The sequence below is a fragment of the Alexandromys fortis genome, unplaced genomic scaffold, assembly GCF_014885135.2.
Source record: "Alexandromys fortis isolate MF-2015 unplaced genomic scaffold, M_Fortis_MF-2015_v1.1 scaffold_122, whole genome shotgun sequence".
Lineage (NCBI taxonomy): Eukaryota > Metazoa > Chordata > Mammalia > Rodentia > Cricetidae > Alexandromys > Alexandromys fortis.
Window position 1 is genome coordinate 2008405 of NW_026068004.1, and position 21215 is coordinate 2029619.

Sequence of the window (21215 nt, forward strand, 5' to 3'; positions counted from 1 at the left end):
AAACACCTTGACAAAATAGGGTACAAAGACTCATGCCTGTAATCCCATCACCTAGGACACTGAAGTAGAAGTACCACAAGTTCTTAGCCATTCTGGGTTAACATCAAGGTCCTCAGAAAACAATAAAGCCAGGCAGCATGCTTGCATACTTGGGAAGTACAGACAGGAATATCTGCAATTCAAAGCCACTTGGCTATACAAAGAGCTCCAGGCCAGCCAAGACTACATAGTTAAACTTTGACAATAAATAAATATATAAGAAGGAAAGCAAGCAAGCAAGGATTGGGGAGGAGGAGGACAAGAAGGAGAAGGAAGAAAAGACTGCAGAGCTAACTCAAAGGTTAAGAGCAGCACATTATGTTCTTCCAGAGGACCCGAGTTCAGAATTTAGTACTTGTTATGGTAAAAATAAAACACTGCAGAAAGACTGCAGGTCCCTGAGTGGTGGCAGTGGACAGCAGGCCATGAGACTATTACAGGCCACGAAGGCAGCCGGGTCCCAGGTAGGTAGCCGTGTAGCGGGTGGGAGCTGTGTGGTGGGGCAGCCAGTCCCAGGAGGAGCCGCAGCTGCAGAGGGTGAGAGACAGACAGATAGGCATGCCATGAAGAGTGAGGTTGAATATTTATTTAGTGGGTTATGGAAGGGAAGGGGAAAGGGAAGAAGAAGGGGGGCAAGGAAAGAAAGAGAGAGGGGGGAAGTGGGGGAGAAGAGAGGAGCCATGGCAGCAGCTACTTCTTTTGGAGAGAGACTGAAAAGGAAGAGAGCTCAGGCTGGAAGCAGAAGGAAGATCTGCCTGCCTGGGTGGTGGACAAGGGTAGGGGGGTAGGTGTGGCTTATCTCTTAAAGGGACAGGACAGACCATTACATTCCCATCTCTTTTTTTATACTAAAAAGGCATGAGGTTAGGCACAACAGGTTGAAGGAATTGGGGTGGCGGTTTCTCAAGACTGCTTCCTGCTTATTTGTGGGTGTCATCTTGGTGGTGGTGGGAACCTGAGAAAGCTGGGTGCTGGTCACATCCTGGTGTAGCTGGTCTGTTTGTTCCTGTCCAGTATTTGTGGTATGGAAATGTCTGGTGTCTCTTACACCTGTTTAAGGTATTGGCAGAACAGAGGACAAAGTTAAGTTTAGGGAAAAAAAAATTTAGGACCAAGGAATTGAGGGGGGTATATCTGACCTGTTTAAGGTGGATCCTTCAGTTTGGCTCCCTAGAACTCACAAGAATTCTTTGGGTTTGTGAAAATGTAAGTTTTAAACAGTAGCTTTTTTTTTTTTTTTTTTCCGAGACAGGGTTTCTCTGTAGCTTTAGTGCCTGTCCCAGAACTAGCTCTTGTAGACTAGGATGGCCTCGAACTCCCAGAGATCTGCCTTCCTCTACCTCCCGAGTGCTGGGATCAAAGGCGTGCGCCACCACCACCCGGCAACAGTAGCATATTTATATCAGAATGACTGTGACAGATATTTTTGCATAATAAAAGTATCTTTAAGACTATGGAAGGTAGTATGTAGTTCATAGACATATATGCAGACAAAATACTCATTCACATATAATAACAATAAATAAATCTTTTTAAAAGAGGAGGAGGAAAGGGGTGATTGTAACTCAATTTAGGCTGGGTGTGGGAGTGATCACAGAGATTGTGTTGCTCCTGCTACACTTACCCCGCCTTCCCTAATGAAACTTCTGTTACTAATTCTGTTCCCAAGGTGATTTTCCTATAGGGATGCCAATAGCTTTCTTAGAATCAGTAAATAAATTGGACTCTTGTGACTTGATTGGCAGCTAGATGAAAATGTAGACTCAAGTTCTTAAACTTGCAAAATCCCAAATTGAAGCCTGACCAGCTCCATTAATGATCCCCAGCATGGACTGTTTCCTCAGTCACTGTTCATGCACAAGACAAAGTCATGAACACAGTTTCCATGGTGGCTGTTACGTGTGGACAGCCTACAAGAAGGGGGAACTGAAGTCACCCTCTGAGAAGGGTAGTGATAACATTTACTACGCATCTGATCCTGTTCTGGGCACTTCCAATATGGATTTTTCTCACTTGATGTCATAGCATTCCTCTGCTCTGCATACGTCTTTCTACCTTAAGGTGGGAAAGAAACCCAATCTCAATGCTGCTGCTTAGAGAGACAATGCTAATTTTCTCTGATGCAGAACAGTGACAAAGAGTTCATAGCTGTTTGGGTTAAGGCTTCACACCAGACTCTGGCATTCATACACCCAAAGAGTCTGGAATGTTTGGGTGGAAAGTTCCATCGAAGCCCTCTCCCCTGAGAGTTGCCTCAGTCCAGACTCCACCCCCAAGAAAGCCCTCTGAATGATGACCCCTCCTCAGAGATGCTCACGACCATCCCCACAGGGTATTTAAACTGCAACCCAGAGAACCAACACGTGGCTTTCCAGTCTTCCTTCCCATCTCTATCCCTGGAGGCTGGAAGGTCACCTGGCAGTGTTAGTATCCATTAAACCTGGGCTTTTTCTAATTCGGTTTGATTTAGTCTAATTTGGATTATTGCATCGGTGGAAAGGTTTATCGGGCAGCAAAAGTTTTTCATCAGCCTTGATCTTGCAACACAAACACTCCAAAGCACAGCTCCATCCCGATGAGCACGACCAATTTACAATATGGATTTTGAGTATCCTCCATGAGCCCATGGCTTGGTCCCCAGGTCAGAAATTTTAGATGTATTAGAAAGGTATTGAAAGGTGTTGAGATCATAGAGAATGCACCCTAAAGTGGGATTTGGGGACCTAGACCATCTTCTCCCTTTTTATTTCTAGGCTATGTAGTGAGGTTTTATTAAACCTTGAGTTTCCTACCTCGATATGCCAGCAATGGAACCAATCTATTACAGATTGAAATTTCTTAAATAGAAGCCAAATGAGCTCTTCTCTTCATAAGTTAACTTCAGCATTTGTGACAGTGGCATAAACTGACTAACAGACATGGGGAGTGAAAAAGTTTCAGCACCCCATAAGCCTCTCCGCCAACGCAGCAATCCAAATCAGACCAAATCAAACCAAATTAGAAAAAGCCCAGGTTTAATGGATAAAACACTTTCGGATGATTTTTCCAGCCACTTAGAGAGGAGACAGGAAAGAGAGATCAGAGAACCACGTCTGTTTTTTTGGGGGAGGGGGGCAGTTTAAATACCCGATGGGTGTAGTCTTGAGCATCTCTGGGGGAGGGGTCATTATTTGGCGGGCTTTCTGAAATGTGGCAGGGTTTGGAGAGAGATGAGGGAGGGGGTCGAGATGGAATTTCCACCAGATCATTCCAGGACTCTTTGGGTATATGGATGCCAGGGACTGGGGCGAAGCTTTCACCAGAACAGGTAGGTTGAATGGTCAGTTTAGAACTGGTGTTGGGCTGGGTGGTGGTGGCACACACCTTTAATCCCAGTACTTGGGAGGCAGAGGCAGGCGGATCTCTATGAGTTTGAGGCCGGCCTGGTCTACAAGAGCTACAGAGAAACCCTGTCTTGAAAAAAAAAAAAAAAAAGAATTAAAAAAAACTCTGCTTCAACAGTACCTCCTCCTGTTCCACAATCACCAACACTTCCTTTACTTCAGGACCCAAATCTTCTTAGACAGTTGCTTCCTGTTTTACAAGCCACACTACAGCTTAATAATTTTAATGTGGATATATCCAAGATAAATGAAACTCTTACAGCAGCTGCGACACACGCTTCCCTGCAGTCTATCCTCCACAAGTTTCTTACTGCTGGACCATCTGCCTTCAACATCACCTCCCTGATTTCTCAAGCTGCCCAGCTCTCTACACAAGCCTGTCCATCTAATCAGGCTCCAAGGTCTCTAATGTCCGATGCTTCATCCCCAAGTTCCTATGTGTCTTCAAGAATAAGCACACCTCAGGCTAACACAGTCCCTATCAAACCTTTGATTAGTACTCCACCTGTTTCATCACAGCCGAAGGTTAGTACTCCAGTACTTAAGCAAGGACCAGTATCCCAATCGGCCACACAGCAGCCTGTAACTGCTGACAAGCAGCAGGGTCATGAGCCTGTCTCTCCTCGAAGTCTTCAGCGCTTAAGCAGCCAGAGAAGTCCATCACCTGGTCCAAACCATACTTCCAGTAGTAATGCATCAAATGCAACAGTTGTGGCCACAGAATGCATCTGCTCGGCCTGCGTGTTCATTAACACCTACGCCAGCAGCACACTTCAATGACAATCTCATAAAACATGTTCAAGGGTGGCCTGCGGACCATGCAGAGAAACAGGCATCAAGATTGCGTGAAGAAGCCCATAATATGGGAAGTGTTCACATGTCAGAAATATGTACTGAATTAAAAAATTTGAGATCTTTAGTTCGAGTATGTGAAATTCAAGCAACTTTGCGAGAGCAGAGGATACTGTTTTTGAGACAAGAAATAAAGGAACTCGAAAAGCTAAAAATTCAGAATTCCTTCATGGTTAGAAGATGTGAATAACAGCACATGATATCCTACAGGAACTGTAAATCTCTTGCCCAGTCATAACATTTTGAGCTGCATTAAGTGGACCGTTAAGCTGGACAAATGAAATAACAAGGGGACGGGGCTCTGTGGGAGTCAATTCAGGGGAAGGATACAAGATTGATTTGTAAAACCCTTCAAGTGTAGATTTCTTGTTCTTCATCTGTTGTAAATATGTTTTGTAGAGTGAAGCCATGGGAAGCCATGTGTAACAGAGCTTAGACATCCAAAACTAATCAATGCTGAGGTGGCTAAATACCTAGCATTTACATGAAAACCTGTCTGCAAAATTAGTTTATTTTTAAAAAAGAAAAAAAATTGGGGGTTAATTTATCATTCCGTAATCTTGCATTCTCAAAAATCCAGTGCAAGCGCCAGGCGATCTGTGTCTAAGGATACAATTTTGAGCAGTGTACAAATATCCTGAGACAACCGTTCCACACTTGGACCTGACCAGGAGCAGTGCTGCTCCACTTGTTTTGCAAATAAATGTTTTCATTTCCTGTATGTTCCATTCCCTCTAAAGTTCTTGGCCTGATTTTATCCCTTTTTTTAAGGTGCTCTTTTCTTTTCTTAGGGCACTATTGCTGTGGCACTTTTCTAGAGCCTTCTCATTCCTGGAAGTTGCAGTGGTTGAGCATAACCCACGTTTGGATAAATTATTGAAATCCATTTGCACCCTGTAAGAATGGACTTAAAAGTACTGCTGGGCAAGTGTGCTGAAAGTACATTGACGGCTCAAATATAAGGAAGTGGCCCAATGAATGTGGTTGTGGGAGGGGAAAAGGAAGCAAAGCTAGTCAGACGTGAATTGTATCTGTTGTAATAAACATGTTGAAAAAAAAAAGAAAAGAACTGGTGTTGGTTCCATCTGCCAGGCCATCCAAAGGATGGGTGAATCCAATGACTGTTTTTCAGATTAATGTAGAACAGTGGCACTATCTATCTCACTGAACGCCCCCGACACACACAGACACACACGCACACACACAGACACACACAGAAACACACACGCCTGCGCGTCTTTTTAAACAAAGACAGGGTCTTACCATAGAGTCTTGGCTGGCCTGGAACTTGATATATAGACCATTCTGATCTCAAACTCACAGAGATCGACTTGTCTCTGCCCTCAGAGTGTTTTGATTAAAGGTGATCACACCTGGGTTATGTTCTTATCGTCTAAGTGTTAATACAAGTGTACTGAGAAATACCCAGCTTCAGTCAAGGGGAACATGTGTGGGGTGTTTCTCCTCTCTTCTTGTCTTCTCTCTTAAGAATTCAATTGAGACACATAATTTAAGAGAAGTTTATCTAGCGAAGCAAAACAAAATACACTCCAGGCAAATGTGGAGCAGGCTGCCAAAAGGGAGAGCGAACAGCAGCCCATTGGGTTCTGCACTGTGGATTTTTAAGATGGTTCTTATAGTCCCCTCCTGTGATGTCATTGTTAGTTCCTTTCTTTGAGTACCGCCTTCAGGTCTTCCTACTCTGATATGCTCCAAAGGTCAAGGTGTCCTTGTGCTCCTTTACATTTTCTCCTTATCAAGACCTCCTACAGTGGTCCTCTGTGGTCACTGGGAAAGTGTCACGGTGCCTGTATTTCTGCAGGATGGGAAGAACATATTTGCAGCATCAAAGCTGTCAAGCTACAAAGGGTTATTTCATCCCACCCAGCTACCAGGATATAGTTGTTTCCTGGGTTAGCGTAGGTCTAAGTCTCTGCTTACCCAATCAGCTGGTCTCTAACTGTAGAAAAGGTGGACAGCTTCCACGCTTCTGCTTGTGTTTACTTAGCTATCTATTCTAACAGAACTAGGATGCTGGAAGAATTCCTTCCGTAGGGAGTCATGAAACAGCAGCTACCCTCTTCATAAGAGCCCACTGACAAACCAAAGCACAATTCCGTCAAAGTCCACCCTGGAAAACCAATGATTTTTTTTTAAATTTTATTATTATTATTGTTGTTGTTTTGGTTTTTGAGACAGGGTTTCTCTTTGGAGCCTGTCCTGGAACTAGCTCTTGTAGACCAGGCTGGCCTCGAACTCACAGAGACCCACCTGCCTCTGTCTCCAGAGTGCTGGGATTACAGGTGCATGCCACCGCCCAGCTGAGAACCAATGATTTTAAGGGGCTTATTAACAAAGCATGAATAAGAGTTTACTTGTAAGAGCATGGGTGACCCCAAAGCTACCACACTGGATAGTCTTTTCACCCAGCATAGATGTGGTTTCCCATAGCTGCATAGACAAGGTTCTCTTCAGTGAACCTCCCCCCAGCCTATATCCTCTAACACCAGAGGCCAAGTGCACCTAGGGAAGAATTGCATACAAATGGCTGGAAGGGGCAGCTAGACTCACAGGTGGAGGTCTAATGACCCTCCCCACTTTCCCTTTCTATGAAAAGGTGTCAGCAATCAACAAGCTGTTTTCTGAAGGACTCTTAAAGCAGGAACAGCTTATCTGATGCAGACGTGGCCGTTTTGCTCAGAGGACTGCCTTTTAGAACACAGGCTTTTGTAGGGAGCAGAGGATGCTCTGAGTAGGCAGAGTCCTGAGTAGATGTATCTTTAGATATGGACAAAGCCTGTCAGGGACTCCAAGACTAATTAGTCCATAGAAAATTGGCAAAGCTGAGCTGGGCAGTGATGGCGCACACCTTTAATCCCAGCACGTGGGAGGCAGGGGCAAGCAGATCTCTGTGAGTTAGGCCAACCTGGTCTACAAATGAGTTCCAGGACAGCCAGGGTTACATAGTGAAACCATGTCTTGGGAAAAAAAATAAAAAGTCCAAAAAAAGAAAGAAAGGAAGGAGGAAGGGAGAGAGGAAGGGAAAGAAAGGAAGAAAGGAGAGAAAGGAAAAAAGAGAAGGAGAAAAAGGAAGGAAGGAAGGAAGGAAGGAAGGAAGGAAGGAAGGAAGGAAGGAAGGAAGGAAGAAAACCAGTTGGCAAAGCTGCTACCCATAAAGGCCAGGCTAGAGAGAAGTATCTTGGGAGTCGAAGTATTTAAGAAGAATCGGTCAATCTCCGTAAAGACCGGCAACAGCAGTTTCCTCCTCCCGGATGTTTACAAGAAAAGACTGGTCTACAGAGAGACCTCCTACAGAGACTAGCTAACTCCTCCTTCTGAGCTGCAACAATAAACTCCCTCAGATTCCAGCCTTAGAGAGACCACCCACCACACACACCTGATCCCAGTGTAGGTGTCTGTGTAGCTGTCATTTTCCTCATTTCCTGGCTCACCCTACCTAGGGTTCCAGGACCCACGTTTCTCGGAATGTGGCAGGATATGATTACAGAAGGTGTATGCGAATTAACTGTATTGTAACATCTAGGGAACAAAAAGAATACAAAACTCAGGATGTGTTTTATAGGGCAGAACCAGAAACATTACACTGTCAATGAGTGTTTGTTGAACAAATGAAGTGCCTTTCAACATTGCCCCAACTCTGTATCTATCTAGTATGTAGTTTCTCCTATCCTATTCTGAAACAACTTGAACAAGGTTTTGTTTCTTTCTCAGGAGCCCAATTTGGTCTTGATGATTGTCCTTTTATTGCTATGATCAAAACAATGACCAAAAGCAACTTGGAATAAAAAGGGTTTATCTGGCTTACAGGTCCAAGTCCTGGTTAGTTGAGCATTGAGGATCTTCATGGCAATAACTCAAACAGGAGTGGAGGGCAGAACTATGGAGGAAGGTTTCTGATTTGCTTTCATGCTCATATTTAGCTACCATCAGTCCAACCGTGGCATCACCGGCAATGGGCTGGGCCATCCCACATCAATCAACATACAAAATGTCACACAGACATGCCTACAGGGCAGTGTGATGAAGGCATTTCCTGTTCCCTCCTCCCTGATGACTCTATTTTTGTATTAAGTTCACAAGCAACTAATTGGCACAGTGACTTATATTTCATGGGTGGGTGGGGGAGCATTTAGGCCATGACTCTCAAATCTCCCATTACTGAATTATACCTCTACCTTCATCTGGACCCAGTTTATAGACTCCCTCCAGTTCAAATAAAAGTATACCCCTTCATCTGTATCCTAGACCAACCCGCTTGTTGTGCTCTGGATACTATCTCCTCTGGCTTCCTCAAGGGCTGCCAGTCCTTTTGTCCGTACCATTTCCATGCTTACTGTGTCTCGTTTCTACAGCTTCATTCCACACACGGGGCTCCAGCCACATTGGCTTTGCCATTCTCCATTTTCCTCTTATTTCTTCCTTGAATTTCTTTCTTATCCATCCCCTCATGACCTGGAACACGTGCTCCTCCTGGCTCAGTCTCTCACTCAAGCGCTGTGATTGCAGGGGCTTTGCCATTCTTAACAACAACAACAACAAACCTTCATGACTTTCATATGTACTGTTTCCTTGCCTGGGGAACTCTTGACCTTTTTGTTTGTTTTCCTTTAAATTTCTTTTTTTATTTTATTATTATTATTATTATTATTATTTTTTTTTTTTTGGTTTTTCGAGACAGGGTTTCTCTGTGGTTTTGGAGCCTGTCCTGGAACTAGCTCTTGTAGACCAGGCTGGTGTCGAACTCACAGAGATCCGCCTGCCTCTGCCTCTGCCTCCCAAGTGCTGGGATTAAAGGCGTGCGCCACCACCGCCCGGCCAAATTTCTTTTTTTAAAAAAAATCAAATTAGGGGCTGGCTGATGAGCTAGATGGCTTAGAAGTGGAAGCACCTGCTGCCGAGGCTGATGACCTGACGTGGCTCTTCACAACCCACGTGGTGAGCGTGGACCACCACACCCGGCTTGGTTTCTTTGTTTCTGTTTTTTTTGGTGAGGACCCTGTTGTGTAGCAAAGTAGCTCCGGCAGGCTAGGGACTTCAGAACTGCCACAGAAATGTGGATATTACAGCTTCTTCTGCTTCTCCTTCTCTTCTTTTTTGGTGGGACAAAGACATTTTTGCTGTGAAGTCTAGGGTGACCTGAGTTCAGCATCTTCTAGCCCCACTCTCATGGGTGCTAATATTGGGGTGTGCTGTGTTTTGCATATTTTTTTCCCCGAGACAAGGTTTCTCTGTGTAGTCCTGGCTGTCCTAGAGCTAGCTTTGGAGACCAGGCTGGCCTCGAACTCACAGAGATCTGTCAGCTTTACCTCCCGAGGGCTGGGATTAAAAGCGTATGCCACCACTGCCCGGCTTGCCTGGCCATTCTTTAAGTCTTTAATCCATAAACTTCGGATATTGATGGTTTATTCATTTACATATTTTCAGGGCGGTGGTGGTGGACTCCCAGAACTCAGGAGGCAGAGACAGGTGGACCTTTGGGTTTGACACCAGCCTGGTCTATAAAATGAGTTCCAAAAAAGCCAGGGAGAAACCCTGTCTTGACCTCCTCAGCCACCGCCCTCCCTCCAAAGTCTTTTTTTTTTTTTTTTTATTAGAACCATCTCAGTGCCATATATTTTGGCTGGTCCTTTCTCCAGCAACTAGTAATGTCATTCCTATTATAAAACAATTTCCTTTTTTTCAGTTCGGGCCTAACAATCTTTATTTTCCTCCAACCGGGGGTGCTTTTATCCAGGCTTCATTCATTCTGGGATACCGTTGCCTCGCTCTTCGGCTCGCAGTTCGGCTGACACATTCTCTCTCCTATCTCAATTGTCTCTAGGCCCTTGGCGCTCCTCGACTCTGAAAGGCCTGTCGAACCCAGGGCCGCTAAAACCTCGCCGTTGCTAGGCTGTAGCTAGGGCGGCTGCGGTGGAGACTTGTGAGAGGAGTAACAGTCGGCGTCCTAGTGACGGAATAAAGTTGGCGCCTGCGTCGCCAGCGAGTGCGTCACCACTCACGGGCGACCGGGGGCGGGGCCAGGCGGAGTCACGTGGTTTGGTTGCCTACGCGCTGCTGGGCCGTGGGAAGATGGCGGACGGAAAGGGAGACGCCACCGCCGCCGCCGGGGCCGGGGCCGGGGCTGAGGCTCCGGCAGTCGCGGGAGCCGGAGCCGAGACTGAGTCCATGGCTCGGGGTCATCGGCCTACCTCTCCCGCGCCGGGAGCCCCGGGCCTGCGACCGTGTCTCTGGCAGCTGGAGACCGAGCTTAGGGAGCAAGAGGTGTCCGAGGTCTCATCTTTGAACTACTGCCGGAGCTTCTGCCAGGTGAGGGGCCGACTAACTGGCCGAGGGTGGAGGGGCGGGGAAGCCCGGGGAAGAGGCCCCGGGTCCGCCTGAGAAGCCGGGGGCTGGAGGAGAAAATGCCACCCCCGTGTTTCGCCGCGCCCCCGGGCCGGGCAGGCCCAGCTCTGCCACAACCCTGACTTCAGTCACTGCCGGGGCGGGTTGCGCTGGGCGGTACTGAGAGCTCAGAAGAGCTCCCTGGAAGGGCTGTGCCCTGTCGCTCTTGCCTGGGTCCTGGCCGGGTGGTTGGAGCGCCACTGCCCCCCTGAGGGATCGATTGCCAGTTCCTGCAGGGAGACGCTTCTTCTTCTTCTTTTTTTTTTTTCCTGAGTAGTGTGCTGATCTCCAAACTGGAAAGCCCTGGGTTTTCTGAATAATCAGGAGAGGTGGACAGGAGCTAGAGACTTGGCTTTGGAGTCAGCATCTTTTGACTTCGCAGAGATAGGCGGTTGGTTTTTGGATGGCTTCTAGAAATTCCGGATTAGGATTACTGAGCCGTTTGGTTGGTTGTGGTTTTGGGTTTTTGTTGTTGTTGTTTTTGTTTGTTTGTTTTTCATTTGGGGCGGGCATGAAGAGATCTGTTTATGCCATTCTGTGACCTGTTCTGTATCCGTTTGCGGATTGTACTGCTGGGAACGGGGCTGGTGAGTCCTGTAGTGGGAATCGGACTGGGAGTAGAAGAGTTCGGGTGAGAAGGGTATAGAGTGGCCTATTCATCTGGTGTCAGGTGATTGATCGCTCTGTGCGGGTCCCGATCTCTGGGGCTGCATGCTGACGGGTGTGTTTTTAAGTTTGCTCTCCATGATCATATTGCAGTGTTTCGCCATGTTTTCGAGCGCCTCGCAAGTGTAAATGACCGCCCTTATTGTTTTTGCTTCTGGTACTTGCACTATCCGGTTTCAGGCATCCCTCTGCTCCTCATTTGGCATACCTTAGAGAATACAAAATAACCCAAGGATGTCGGTACGTGGGCTCTTAATGAGCAGTTGAGTGCTGAAAAATTGTGGTGTTACAAAGTTGTAGTTGGGGCAGGGAACAATTTGCTCTGCTAGTCCTGGACAGATTTAAAGTTATCTCGATTGAATGCTATTCTGGTGGTGTCCACTCTGACCTAGAACCTCGTCTGTTTGGATTTTGGTCTCTGCTAATCTTTTCTGTACATTAGATCATTCCAGTTCCTGTGTGTGTGATGTTCAGCATTTCCATTGTTGTGTGTTTTACTAGTAATGATCATTCTTTTGGGGACCGTCATTTATTCTGCAGACTTTTGCCAACCCTTAGAATGGTGTCAGACGTTTAACCTAGTATTGAGGAACAGTGAATAAGACTTCCCTTGCGGAGACATCAGTATTTGCAAAGCAGGGTGGGGATACCTGTAACTCCAGCACGGTGGCAGGAAGATCTTTGCACGTTCAAGGATACCGTAGGCTTCCAGGCTAGGCTTCTCAGGTACACATTTTAAAAAGAAATGGCAGTATTTCCAGTGCAGTTATGGTAGCACTGAGGAAAAGTGTCATCCAGAGAGTGTGAGGGGGACATCCTAGTGAGAATGACAGGGAAAAGGTGAATGTAATGGGAGAAGCCACTGGAATAGGATAGACCCTTTGACTTCTAGGCCTGAGCACGGGTGACAGAGGGCGGGCTGAGAAGGCACACAGTGCTACGGGACAGGAGGGCATTAATTGCACGGAGAGTGGGGAAAGGAAAACAACTGAGGATTTGGAGGACAACTTTTGAGCTTGAGTTACCTGCCAGCAAGGCTAACAAGTGAATGTAGCCAGTTAGGTTGGATCTTGTCAGAATACATTTTACACAAGTACTCTGGAAAACTGTGACCATGAATTAGGTTGGCTGAAGAGCTTTCTTGGTTTCACTTTTTTTCCCCTTTCTCCCCTCTGTGTACCCTTGGCTGTCCTGGAACTTGCTCAGTAGACCAGGCTGGCCTTGAACTTTACCTGCCTCTGCCTCCAGATCACAGAGATTAAAGGCAGGTATCACGGCTGCCTGGTTTTGGTTCTGCATTTGAAAGGCAGAAAAAGAAACACTTCATTGTACTACTGAGTGCTGAAGATGAGAAGCTGGGTTGCACATAATATATAGATTGGTGATCATTAGTGCATTTTTGTAACGGGCTGACCTGTGCTCTTCCAGTGTTTACTACTACAATTGTTTTATCGGGTATCTAGCGATATCATTCTAGCCTGGGTGTGGTGGGACCAGAGGCAGAAGGGGCAAGTGGGCCTCTGGGTTTAAGGATGCTTGGTCTACATGGGCCATTCAGGCGTACAGACTGAAACCCTGTCTCAAAAAGAAAGAAATGGTTAGCCAGGCAATAGTTGCACACTTTTAATCCCAGCGCTAGGGAGGCAGAGTCAAGTATCTGAGTTTGAGGCCCGTCTGGCCTACAGAGCGAGTTCCAGCATAGCCAGGGCTACACAAAGAAAACTTGTCTTGAAAAAAGAAAAAATGTTCTAAAGACTTAAATTGTACTAACAGTTGTAACATGCTGTTAACCAATAAGAAATAAACCAGGCAGTGATAGCACACGGGGGCAGAGGCTGGTGGATCTCTGTGAGTTCAAGCCCAGCCTGGTCTACAAGAGCTAGTTCCAGGACAGGTCCAAAGCTACAGAGAAACCCTGTCTCGAAAAACTTAATTTAAAAAAAAAAAGATTAATGCTACACTTTTTGTTACTGTTGAGAAAATTGATGATGTCTTTAGATTTTTTTCCCTATATTTAGGAAACCAAAATTCTCACAATCTAAGACAGCAAGGTGATTGAGTGGATGGAAGCTGCTGAGACTGATGACCTGAGATTGACCCAGCGACCCACATGGTAGAATAAGAGGTCCTAATCCCTCAGGTTTTCCTCTGACCTCCACATGCACAGACTAGCATGCCCTTCAATGAATGGGTGAAGGAATGAATAAAAATTTTAAAAACATTTTGAAAGTCTTAGAACTGGTGGCTCTATTTGTAACACAAGCTTTGAAGGCTTTTTAATTAAACTTCATTTAGCATACATGAAATTAGGAGGCAGATGAGTGATTCTACTGTAAGAATACCAAAGTAATTTTGTGAGTAAACATGTTTCACACTTTTAGATTCTAAGTTTATAGTAACATTGCACATATTTTTTGTTTGCTCACTTTTTTTTGAGACAGGGTCTGACTGTGTAGCCTTGGATACTAGACCAGGCTGTCCTGCATCTCAGAGAGAGATGCCTGCCTCTACCTCACAAGTGCTGGAAATAAAGGCTATATACTCCCAGCTCAACTTCATTGATTTCTAATGGTTAAAATAAGTACTGCATGTGTCTTTCTGGATTTGTTATCGAATAGAAGGGTTCTGAGTCAAATAGGCCACACAATAATTATCTCTCTATGGGCAGGGTGTGCATTCCAAGACTGTTGATGTCTGAAATTGCAGGCACTATAAAACTCTTTGCATACTGTTGTTGTCGTCCCTGCCCTCAGCTCCCCCCCCCCCAATATTTACCCATGGAGCAGGTGAGATGGTTGAGTGAGGAAAATCGGAATTGGTTCCTGCAGAGCCTAATAACCTGCGTTCAGTCCCAAGAACCCACAGTAAGAAAGAACAACTAACTCTCCAAAGCAGTTCTCAGACCTCCAACACATTCACCAACACAAATAAATAGGTAGGCTTACTCTAGAAATTAGGCATAGTAACCCCTTATCCTAGAACAGTTACAACAGTAGACTGTAGTGAAGGTTGTCTAAATGGTGTCTCTTTCTCAAGGTGTCATAGCATGTATCCTTCCTGTGATGACGTGAGATTCCTAAGAGAGGAAATGAAAGATGGGCTTCTTATGACTTACTCATTAGCTTTAAGCTACTATATAAGGATCACTTGAGTACAACCTCCGTAATAACTGAGCTGGCTACCCAGTAACTAACATTGTAGCATAGGTATTTGAACAGAGGGATGTTTATGTCCCTAGTGGGATAGAGATGAGTGTCTCAAGATTTCATTGTGCTACTTAAATCAGTGTGCCATGCCATTTAAAAGTTAATACTTTATTATCATTTGGGGACTCTTCCATTTGATATTTTTGACTAGCCAAAAAAGTAGAGGGGGCTGCCATTCTGTCTTCATTTAAATTAGCTCTGTGGACTTTGTTGTTGCTGTTTGTTTTTTCCTGAAACAGCATTTGTAGCCCTGACTGTCATGGAACTCACCTTGTAGACCTGACTGGCCTCCAGCTCAGAGATCTACCTGCCTCTGCCTCCCGAGTGCTGTGATTAAAGGCGTGCCCAGCCCTGGTGGGTGTTTGAAATAGAATCTGCTGGTTTGGGTGACTCAGGCCTTAGTTCCAGCCCTTGGGAGTTAGAGGAAAGGGAATAGAATTTGAAGTCAGCCTGGGCTATAATACGACCTCAAAAACAACAAAACCCAAACTGAACTGAAATTGGCCTGAGATGTAAATCAGTTGGTAGAGCACTTGCCTGCTCTGCAAGAAGCCCAGGGCATGGTGATGCATACCTGCACTAATTAAATTAATACTCAGGAAGTGGAAGTGAGGCAGGAGGCTAAGAATTTTAAGGTTGGTCTTAGGATGTGGTCTTTGGTAGAATGCTCTCAGCATGCCTGAAGCCCAGGGTGCAGTACCCAGAACCCACTAAACTGGGTGTGGTGTGTCCAGGATCAGAGATTTAAGGTAAACCTCAGCTGTAATGCCGGTTTGACGCCAGCCTAGGCTCCAGGAGAACCTGTCTCAAAAACAAAACAAAGCAAGCCTACATCTAACGTGGTGTTGGGATTATGGGACTGTATTGTGAATCAGCCTGCCTGACTGGCTTTTTAAGGCTGGGTCACTATATATATATCTGTACATACCAGGTATAGGACTCTGTGTGTACCAGTCTGTCCTTCAATTTGTGACCCTTCTGTCCCTTTACAAATGCTAGGATTGCAGGTGTGGGTTAACTAGTACAGGAAGCTATTTTTTACTTAGTAGCCTCAATGCTTGACAAGTGTTTGCCACTGAGCCCTTCCTGTTGTGTTTGTTTGACATTTAGTTTCAACTGCTATTTTTCTTGACATCATTGTTTTAGTTGGATTTCTCCTATTTGTAGCATTATTTTCACAAATTTCTTGCTTTCTGATTGGCCTTATCTCTGGTTTGCGTTTTTAAAAAATTCCTGTAAAGAGTGTCTTATTCTGTTACTCCACACACACCACAAACATACACACCCTTTAAGACCGGGTCTAACTATTCTTAGCTGGCCAGGAGCACTTTAAACCAGGCTAGCCACACTTGCCTTTGCCTCCTGAACGTGCTGCACTGCTGTCCCACAGTCCTATTGCTTCACCCTCTTGAGTGCTGGGGTTGCTGGCATGAGCCACTGCACCCAGCTTTCTTTGTGTTCTTTGTGTTTAATAAGTAGTACAATTCTGACATATAAATGATATATTTAAAAAGATTTGTCCTACTGTGTGTGTGTGTGTGTGTGTGCGCGCACGCGCTCTTATGTTCATGTTTTAATGCTTGCAAGTGCCCAAGGCGGCCAGGAGCTGGTGGTGTCAGTCTGATCCTCTGAAGCTAGAGAAGCTAGAGTTAGAGCCAGTAGGTGTAGCTGCTGGGAACGGCTCCTGGTTCTCTGGAAGAGCAGCAAGCTGTTTTAACTGCTGAGCTGTCTTCTGTACCCACCGCCCACTTCAGATAATTAGTGGAATGAGCTAGAGTAGTGTAGGAACTTTGTGGTACTTCCAGGAGACAAGAATTTTAAAAGGAACACCTGTCTGGAGTAAAGAACCAGTAGGAGACTGAGCACTTTCTGGAGAACATTGTCAGCTCTAGCCTGTATTTATATAATGTACACATTTCCCTGTGTACATTGCGGGGTTAGGGAGGATGGACAGATAATATGAAAAACATTTTAGTATTGTGGAAGAATTGAATTAGCAAATGAACAGGACATCAGTGCAGAGATGCTGAGATAGAGCTTGGTGACCATGAAGAATCTTGGGCTCATTTTCAGTATATTAAAAGAAGATTAAATCAGGCTGTAACTAGAACATTTGCCTAGCATGCCACATGGTCTGGATTCTATCGTCAGCATCACAGATACATTTGAAAACTTGGATTATTGTGTGTGTATTCATTTTTGTGTGATGTGTATCTATCTAAGTGTAAGTATGTGCTATCATTGTGCTTGTGGGGGGCATCAGGACAGTTCTCAGGGAGTCAGCTCTCCTCCCCCAGTGAACTCTGGGAACTGAACTCAGGTTGTCAGGCTTGAGAGGCTGGTGCTTTTGCTTGCTGAAGCATCTCCTTGGCCTGCAAAAAAGTAATTTCAAACACATTAACTTTTCTTCTGCCTTTGCCTTCTCTTGGGAGATGTCTAGATAGAAATTATATGGCAAGCTATTCTCTAAGCAGAAGCTAGCCTTGTAGCTTGTGTAACTCTAACACTGAATGTGACCTTCGAAGCAATGGAAACTTTGGTTGTTGTGTCTGCCATGGGAACACTGTTTCTTTTGCTGTTCTCTGTGACATCTGCTGTTCTGTTTCATTCTGTTCACCCACTATTTGAACATTGTTAAAATAAATAAATAGAAGCACCAATAATTGTAAGACCATGAAGACTGCCAAAACATAGGTGCTTTGTCTCATTCAGATCAAAAGTTTATCACCTCTTCCAGAGCCCTTAACTGTCTTTGGTTCTGAGGAGCCCATCTCCAGGTTAAGCTCAACTGCTCAGCTGTCCCATGGGAGAAGTAAAGGTGTGAGCCACCACCTCCAGCCCTGGCTGTCTTATCTAAAATAGCACTTTCTGCTTCTCTTCAGGTCACTGCCCATCTGATCCTCCTGACCTCGACCTGGCCTGTAGCAGGAAAGTGTTGACTTCAGAGTTGTTCCTAGCACTTTATGGGAATGCAGTAAAAATGATAGTTGCTGGTTTTAAATTTTTTTCTTAAAATTTGCTTATGTATGTGTGTGCACTGGGTGAATGTGGGCATGGGGAGATCAGAAGACAATTTTGTGGAGTGGTTTTCTTCTGTGTGGGTTCATCTGATTGAATTCATGTTGTTAGACTTGGTGGTAGGTGCCCTCACCCACAGAGCCATTTCACAAGCTTATTGTTTGTCTTTGAGACAAGGGTCTCATTGTGAACTGCATTGGCTTGGAGCTCAAGTAGCTACTAGTGCTGGCCCTGGAAGTTCTGCTCCTCCTGTTTCTGCCTCCTGAGTGCTGGGCATATAGGTGTGGGTCATCACGTGTGGTAGAACTATAATTTACCCATCTGTGTTGTTCTCTGATTGTTATCACATATGTTTCAGAGAACATGCTTGGTTATTTATATCTGCAACATAAAGTCCTAGATTAAAAAGAACGTTGATGGGGGGCTGGAGAGATGGCTCAGTGATTAAGAGCACTACTGTGAAGTGCTCTGAGTTCAAGTCCCAGCACCTACATGGCTGCTTATGCTGTCTGTAGCTTCAGGAGATCACACGCTTATCATCATGGGCACTGTACACACACTGTGCACAGATCTATTTACAGGCTAAGCACCTATATACATAACACAGTAAATAATTTTTTAAACTTTTGGTAGGTTCTAGTCTACCAGTAAATTAAACAGAAATGTCCACCAGTTTGTGAGTCCCTATTCTCTGTATAGCCTTACTAATTTGATACTATTAAACTTAATGCTTTTAATGTTAAAAGCGTGTTCTCATCTTTCAAATTTGAATTCAAGTAACTTTGAGGTTTTTCCATGTAGTTATTTAAATTTTCTTTAAAAATATTTTTATTTGTTCTTTGAGAATTTCATGCAATATATTTTGATCATATTCGTCACCCCAGGTTCCTCCAAAATCTATCCCCACCTTCCCACCCACCCAGCTTCTTGTCTTTTTTTTTGTCCCCCTCATCCAGTCCAATTTGTGATGTCCAGTTACTCTTGGGTGTGGGAACATTCCCTGGAGCATGATCAATCTACCAGGGGGTCAGTCTTACGCTGACTCTTCTTCCAGTAGCTATTGGTTGCTGATGGGCCTTCATTTAGTGCCTGCTAGCCTCCTCCACGCTGGAATTTTGTCTGATTTGAGCTTGTCTAGGTCTTGTGTACGTTTTCACAGCCACTAGGCATTCTATGTGGAGCTGTCCTGTTTTGTCTGGAAAATACTGTTTCATTGCTGTCACCCACCACCACTGGCTCTTACAATCTTTGTGCTCCGGTGTCCTCGATGATCCAGGGGATAGGATATAGATGTCTCATGGCTGACCATGCCAAAGTCTCTTTCTCTTTCAATGTTGACCACTTGTCTTCTTGTGTTAATTTTTTAAAAATATTTATTTATTATGTATACAATGTTCTGTCTGTGTGTGTGTCTGCAGACCAGAAGAGGGCACCAGACCTCATTACAGATGGTTGTGAGCCACCATGTGGTTGCTGGGAATTGAACTCAGGACCTTTGGAAGAGCAGGCAGTGCTCTTAACCGCTGAGCCATCTCTCCAGCCCCTTGTGTTAATTTTTTATTTACTGTTTACTCCAAGAAGCTTCTTTGACTGGGTGGTGGCGGTACAAGCCTTTTTAATTCTAGCACTTGGGAGGTAGAGGCAGGCAGGACAGCCTGGTGTACAGTTCCAGGACAGTCAAGAAAGAGAACAACCAAACAAAAGCTTCTCCAATGAGGGTTGGGAAATGAATATAGCGCTGAGTTATTAGTTAGTTTACTACTGTGTCCGCTTATCAGTATAATAGAAATGGGCCTCTCCCAGGGCCAGTGACCTGTCTAGCCACAGGTTCTTGACCCTGTGACAGTGCCACATACTAGTTTACATCTTGTGAATTGGTCCTTAAATCCAATCAGAAAGTGTTCGGTTACTCCTGTAAAATTTGTGCCACTATTTCACCAGTAAGCATAGTGTAACCAGGCCAATCATTCTTTTAGCTCTCAAGCACACCTGGGTGAGGTTAATGCTTATTCTCCTCTGGTAGTGTGCACCTTGCACTACGAAAGCAAAACCATCAGGCTGAACTGTCCAATTGAGTACCAGCTTGATTTCTCAGAGTAGGGTCTTACTGTCAAATTTTGGAGGGTAACCAAGAACGATAGCAACAGCCTATAATAGTTTGAGGTTCTATAGCACACTACTAGTCAACAACCCCCAAAAGCTAACCAGTCCCAGATACTGGGCTTTTTATTTGCTAGGCTGGTATTTAATAGGGATACTGTCCCTGTTTTAGGGTAGCTCCACTTAAACTCAATGTGTATGTATATATTTCAGTAAGCTTCTACAGTAGGTTTCCATATAGCTTTTTCAAAGGCCTTTAGTGTTATGGATCTCTGTATTCCCTCATTAAATTAACCCTTACCTCCTACTCCTCACTCCACTTAATCTTTCTTTTTCCATTATTTCCTTTAGCTCATTTATATGACTGTAGTTTTCTGACCTCTGGGTATTTCCAATTAAATACATTTCCACGATTCAAAGCTAGTACCCACATATGAGAAGACATTCAATATTTGTCTTTCTGCATCTTGGTTGCCTCGTGATTGTTTCAAGCTCCATGAATTTACATGCATTTCATATTTCTTTTTTTTTCTTTTTTCTTTTTGGATTTTATCTCCATAGCTTTTGGTTCCTGTCCTGGAACTAGCTCTTGTAGACCAGGCAGGCCTCAAACTCACAGAGATCTGCCTGTCTCTGCCTAAAGGCGTGCGCCACCACCGCCCAGCAAATTTCATATTTCTTAACAGCTGGATAATACTTCTATAGTGAAAGTTTATCACATTTCATTATCTAGATGATGGACAGCTAAGCTGTTTTCTTTGTTTTTTTTTTTCATTTATTTATTTATTAAAGATTTCTCTTCCCTGCCACCACCTCCCATTTCCCTCCCCCTCCCCCAATCAAGTCCCCTTCCCTCGTTAGCCCAAAGAGCAATCAGGTTTTCCTGCCCTGTGGGAAGTCCAAGGACCACCCACCTCCATCCAGGTCTAGTAAGGTGAGCATCCAAACTGCCTAGGCTCCCACAAAGCCAGTATGTGCAGTAGGATCAAAAACCCATTACCATTGTTCTTGAGTTCTCAGTAGTCCTCATTGTCCACCATGTTCAGCGAGTCCGGTTTTATCCCAGGCCTTTTCAGATCCAGGCCAGCTGGCCTTGGTGAGTTCCCGATAGAACATCCCCATTGTCTCAGTGTGTGGGTGCACCCCTCGGGGTCCTGAGTTCCTTGCTCGTGCTCTCTCTCCTTCTGCTCCTGATTTGGACCTTGAGATTTCTGTCCGGTGCTCCAATGTGGGTCTCTGTCTCTGTCTCCTTTCATCGCCTGACGAAGGTTAATATTCAGGAGTATGCCTATATGTTTTTCTTTGGGTTCCCCTTATTTAGCTTCTCTAGGATCACTAATTATAGGCTCAATGTCCTTTGTTTATGGCTAGAAATCAAATATGAGTGAGTACATCCCATGTTCCTCTTTTTGGGTCTGGCTTACCTCACTCAGGATAGTGTTTTCTATTTCCATCCATTTGTATGCAAAATTCAAGAAGTCCTTGTTTTTTACTGCTGAGTAGTACTCTAATATATATATATATATTCCATACTTTCTTCATCCATTCT

The 21215-nt window shown here is 44.8% G+C and overlaps 2 protein-coding genes across 2 annotated transcripts in view; both read left to right on the forward strand.

The window, feature by feature from the left end:
* The first annotated feature begins 3266 nt into the window (after positions 1-3266).
* On the forward strand, positions 3267-4500 carry LOC126513078 (WW domain-containing adapter protein with coiled-coil-like). Its single transcript, XM_050161234.1, is given in 3 exon segments — positions 3267-3346; positions 3515-4136; positions 4138-4500. Coding segments are annotated over 3 exon segments (1029 nt in total). The 3' UTR covers positions 4465-4500.
* A 5841-nt stretch (positions 4501-10341) lies between these two features.
* Positions 10342-21215, forward strand: part of Rlf (RLF zinc finger) — a 62288-nt gene continuing 51414 nt past the window's right edge. The window contains exon 1 of the mRNA XM_050161293.1: positions 10342-10601. Coding sequence (XP_050017250.1) covers positions 10365-10601 — 237 coding nt within the window. The 5' untranslated portion in view covers positions 10342-10364. The remainder of the gene's footprint in view (positions 10602-21215) is intronic.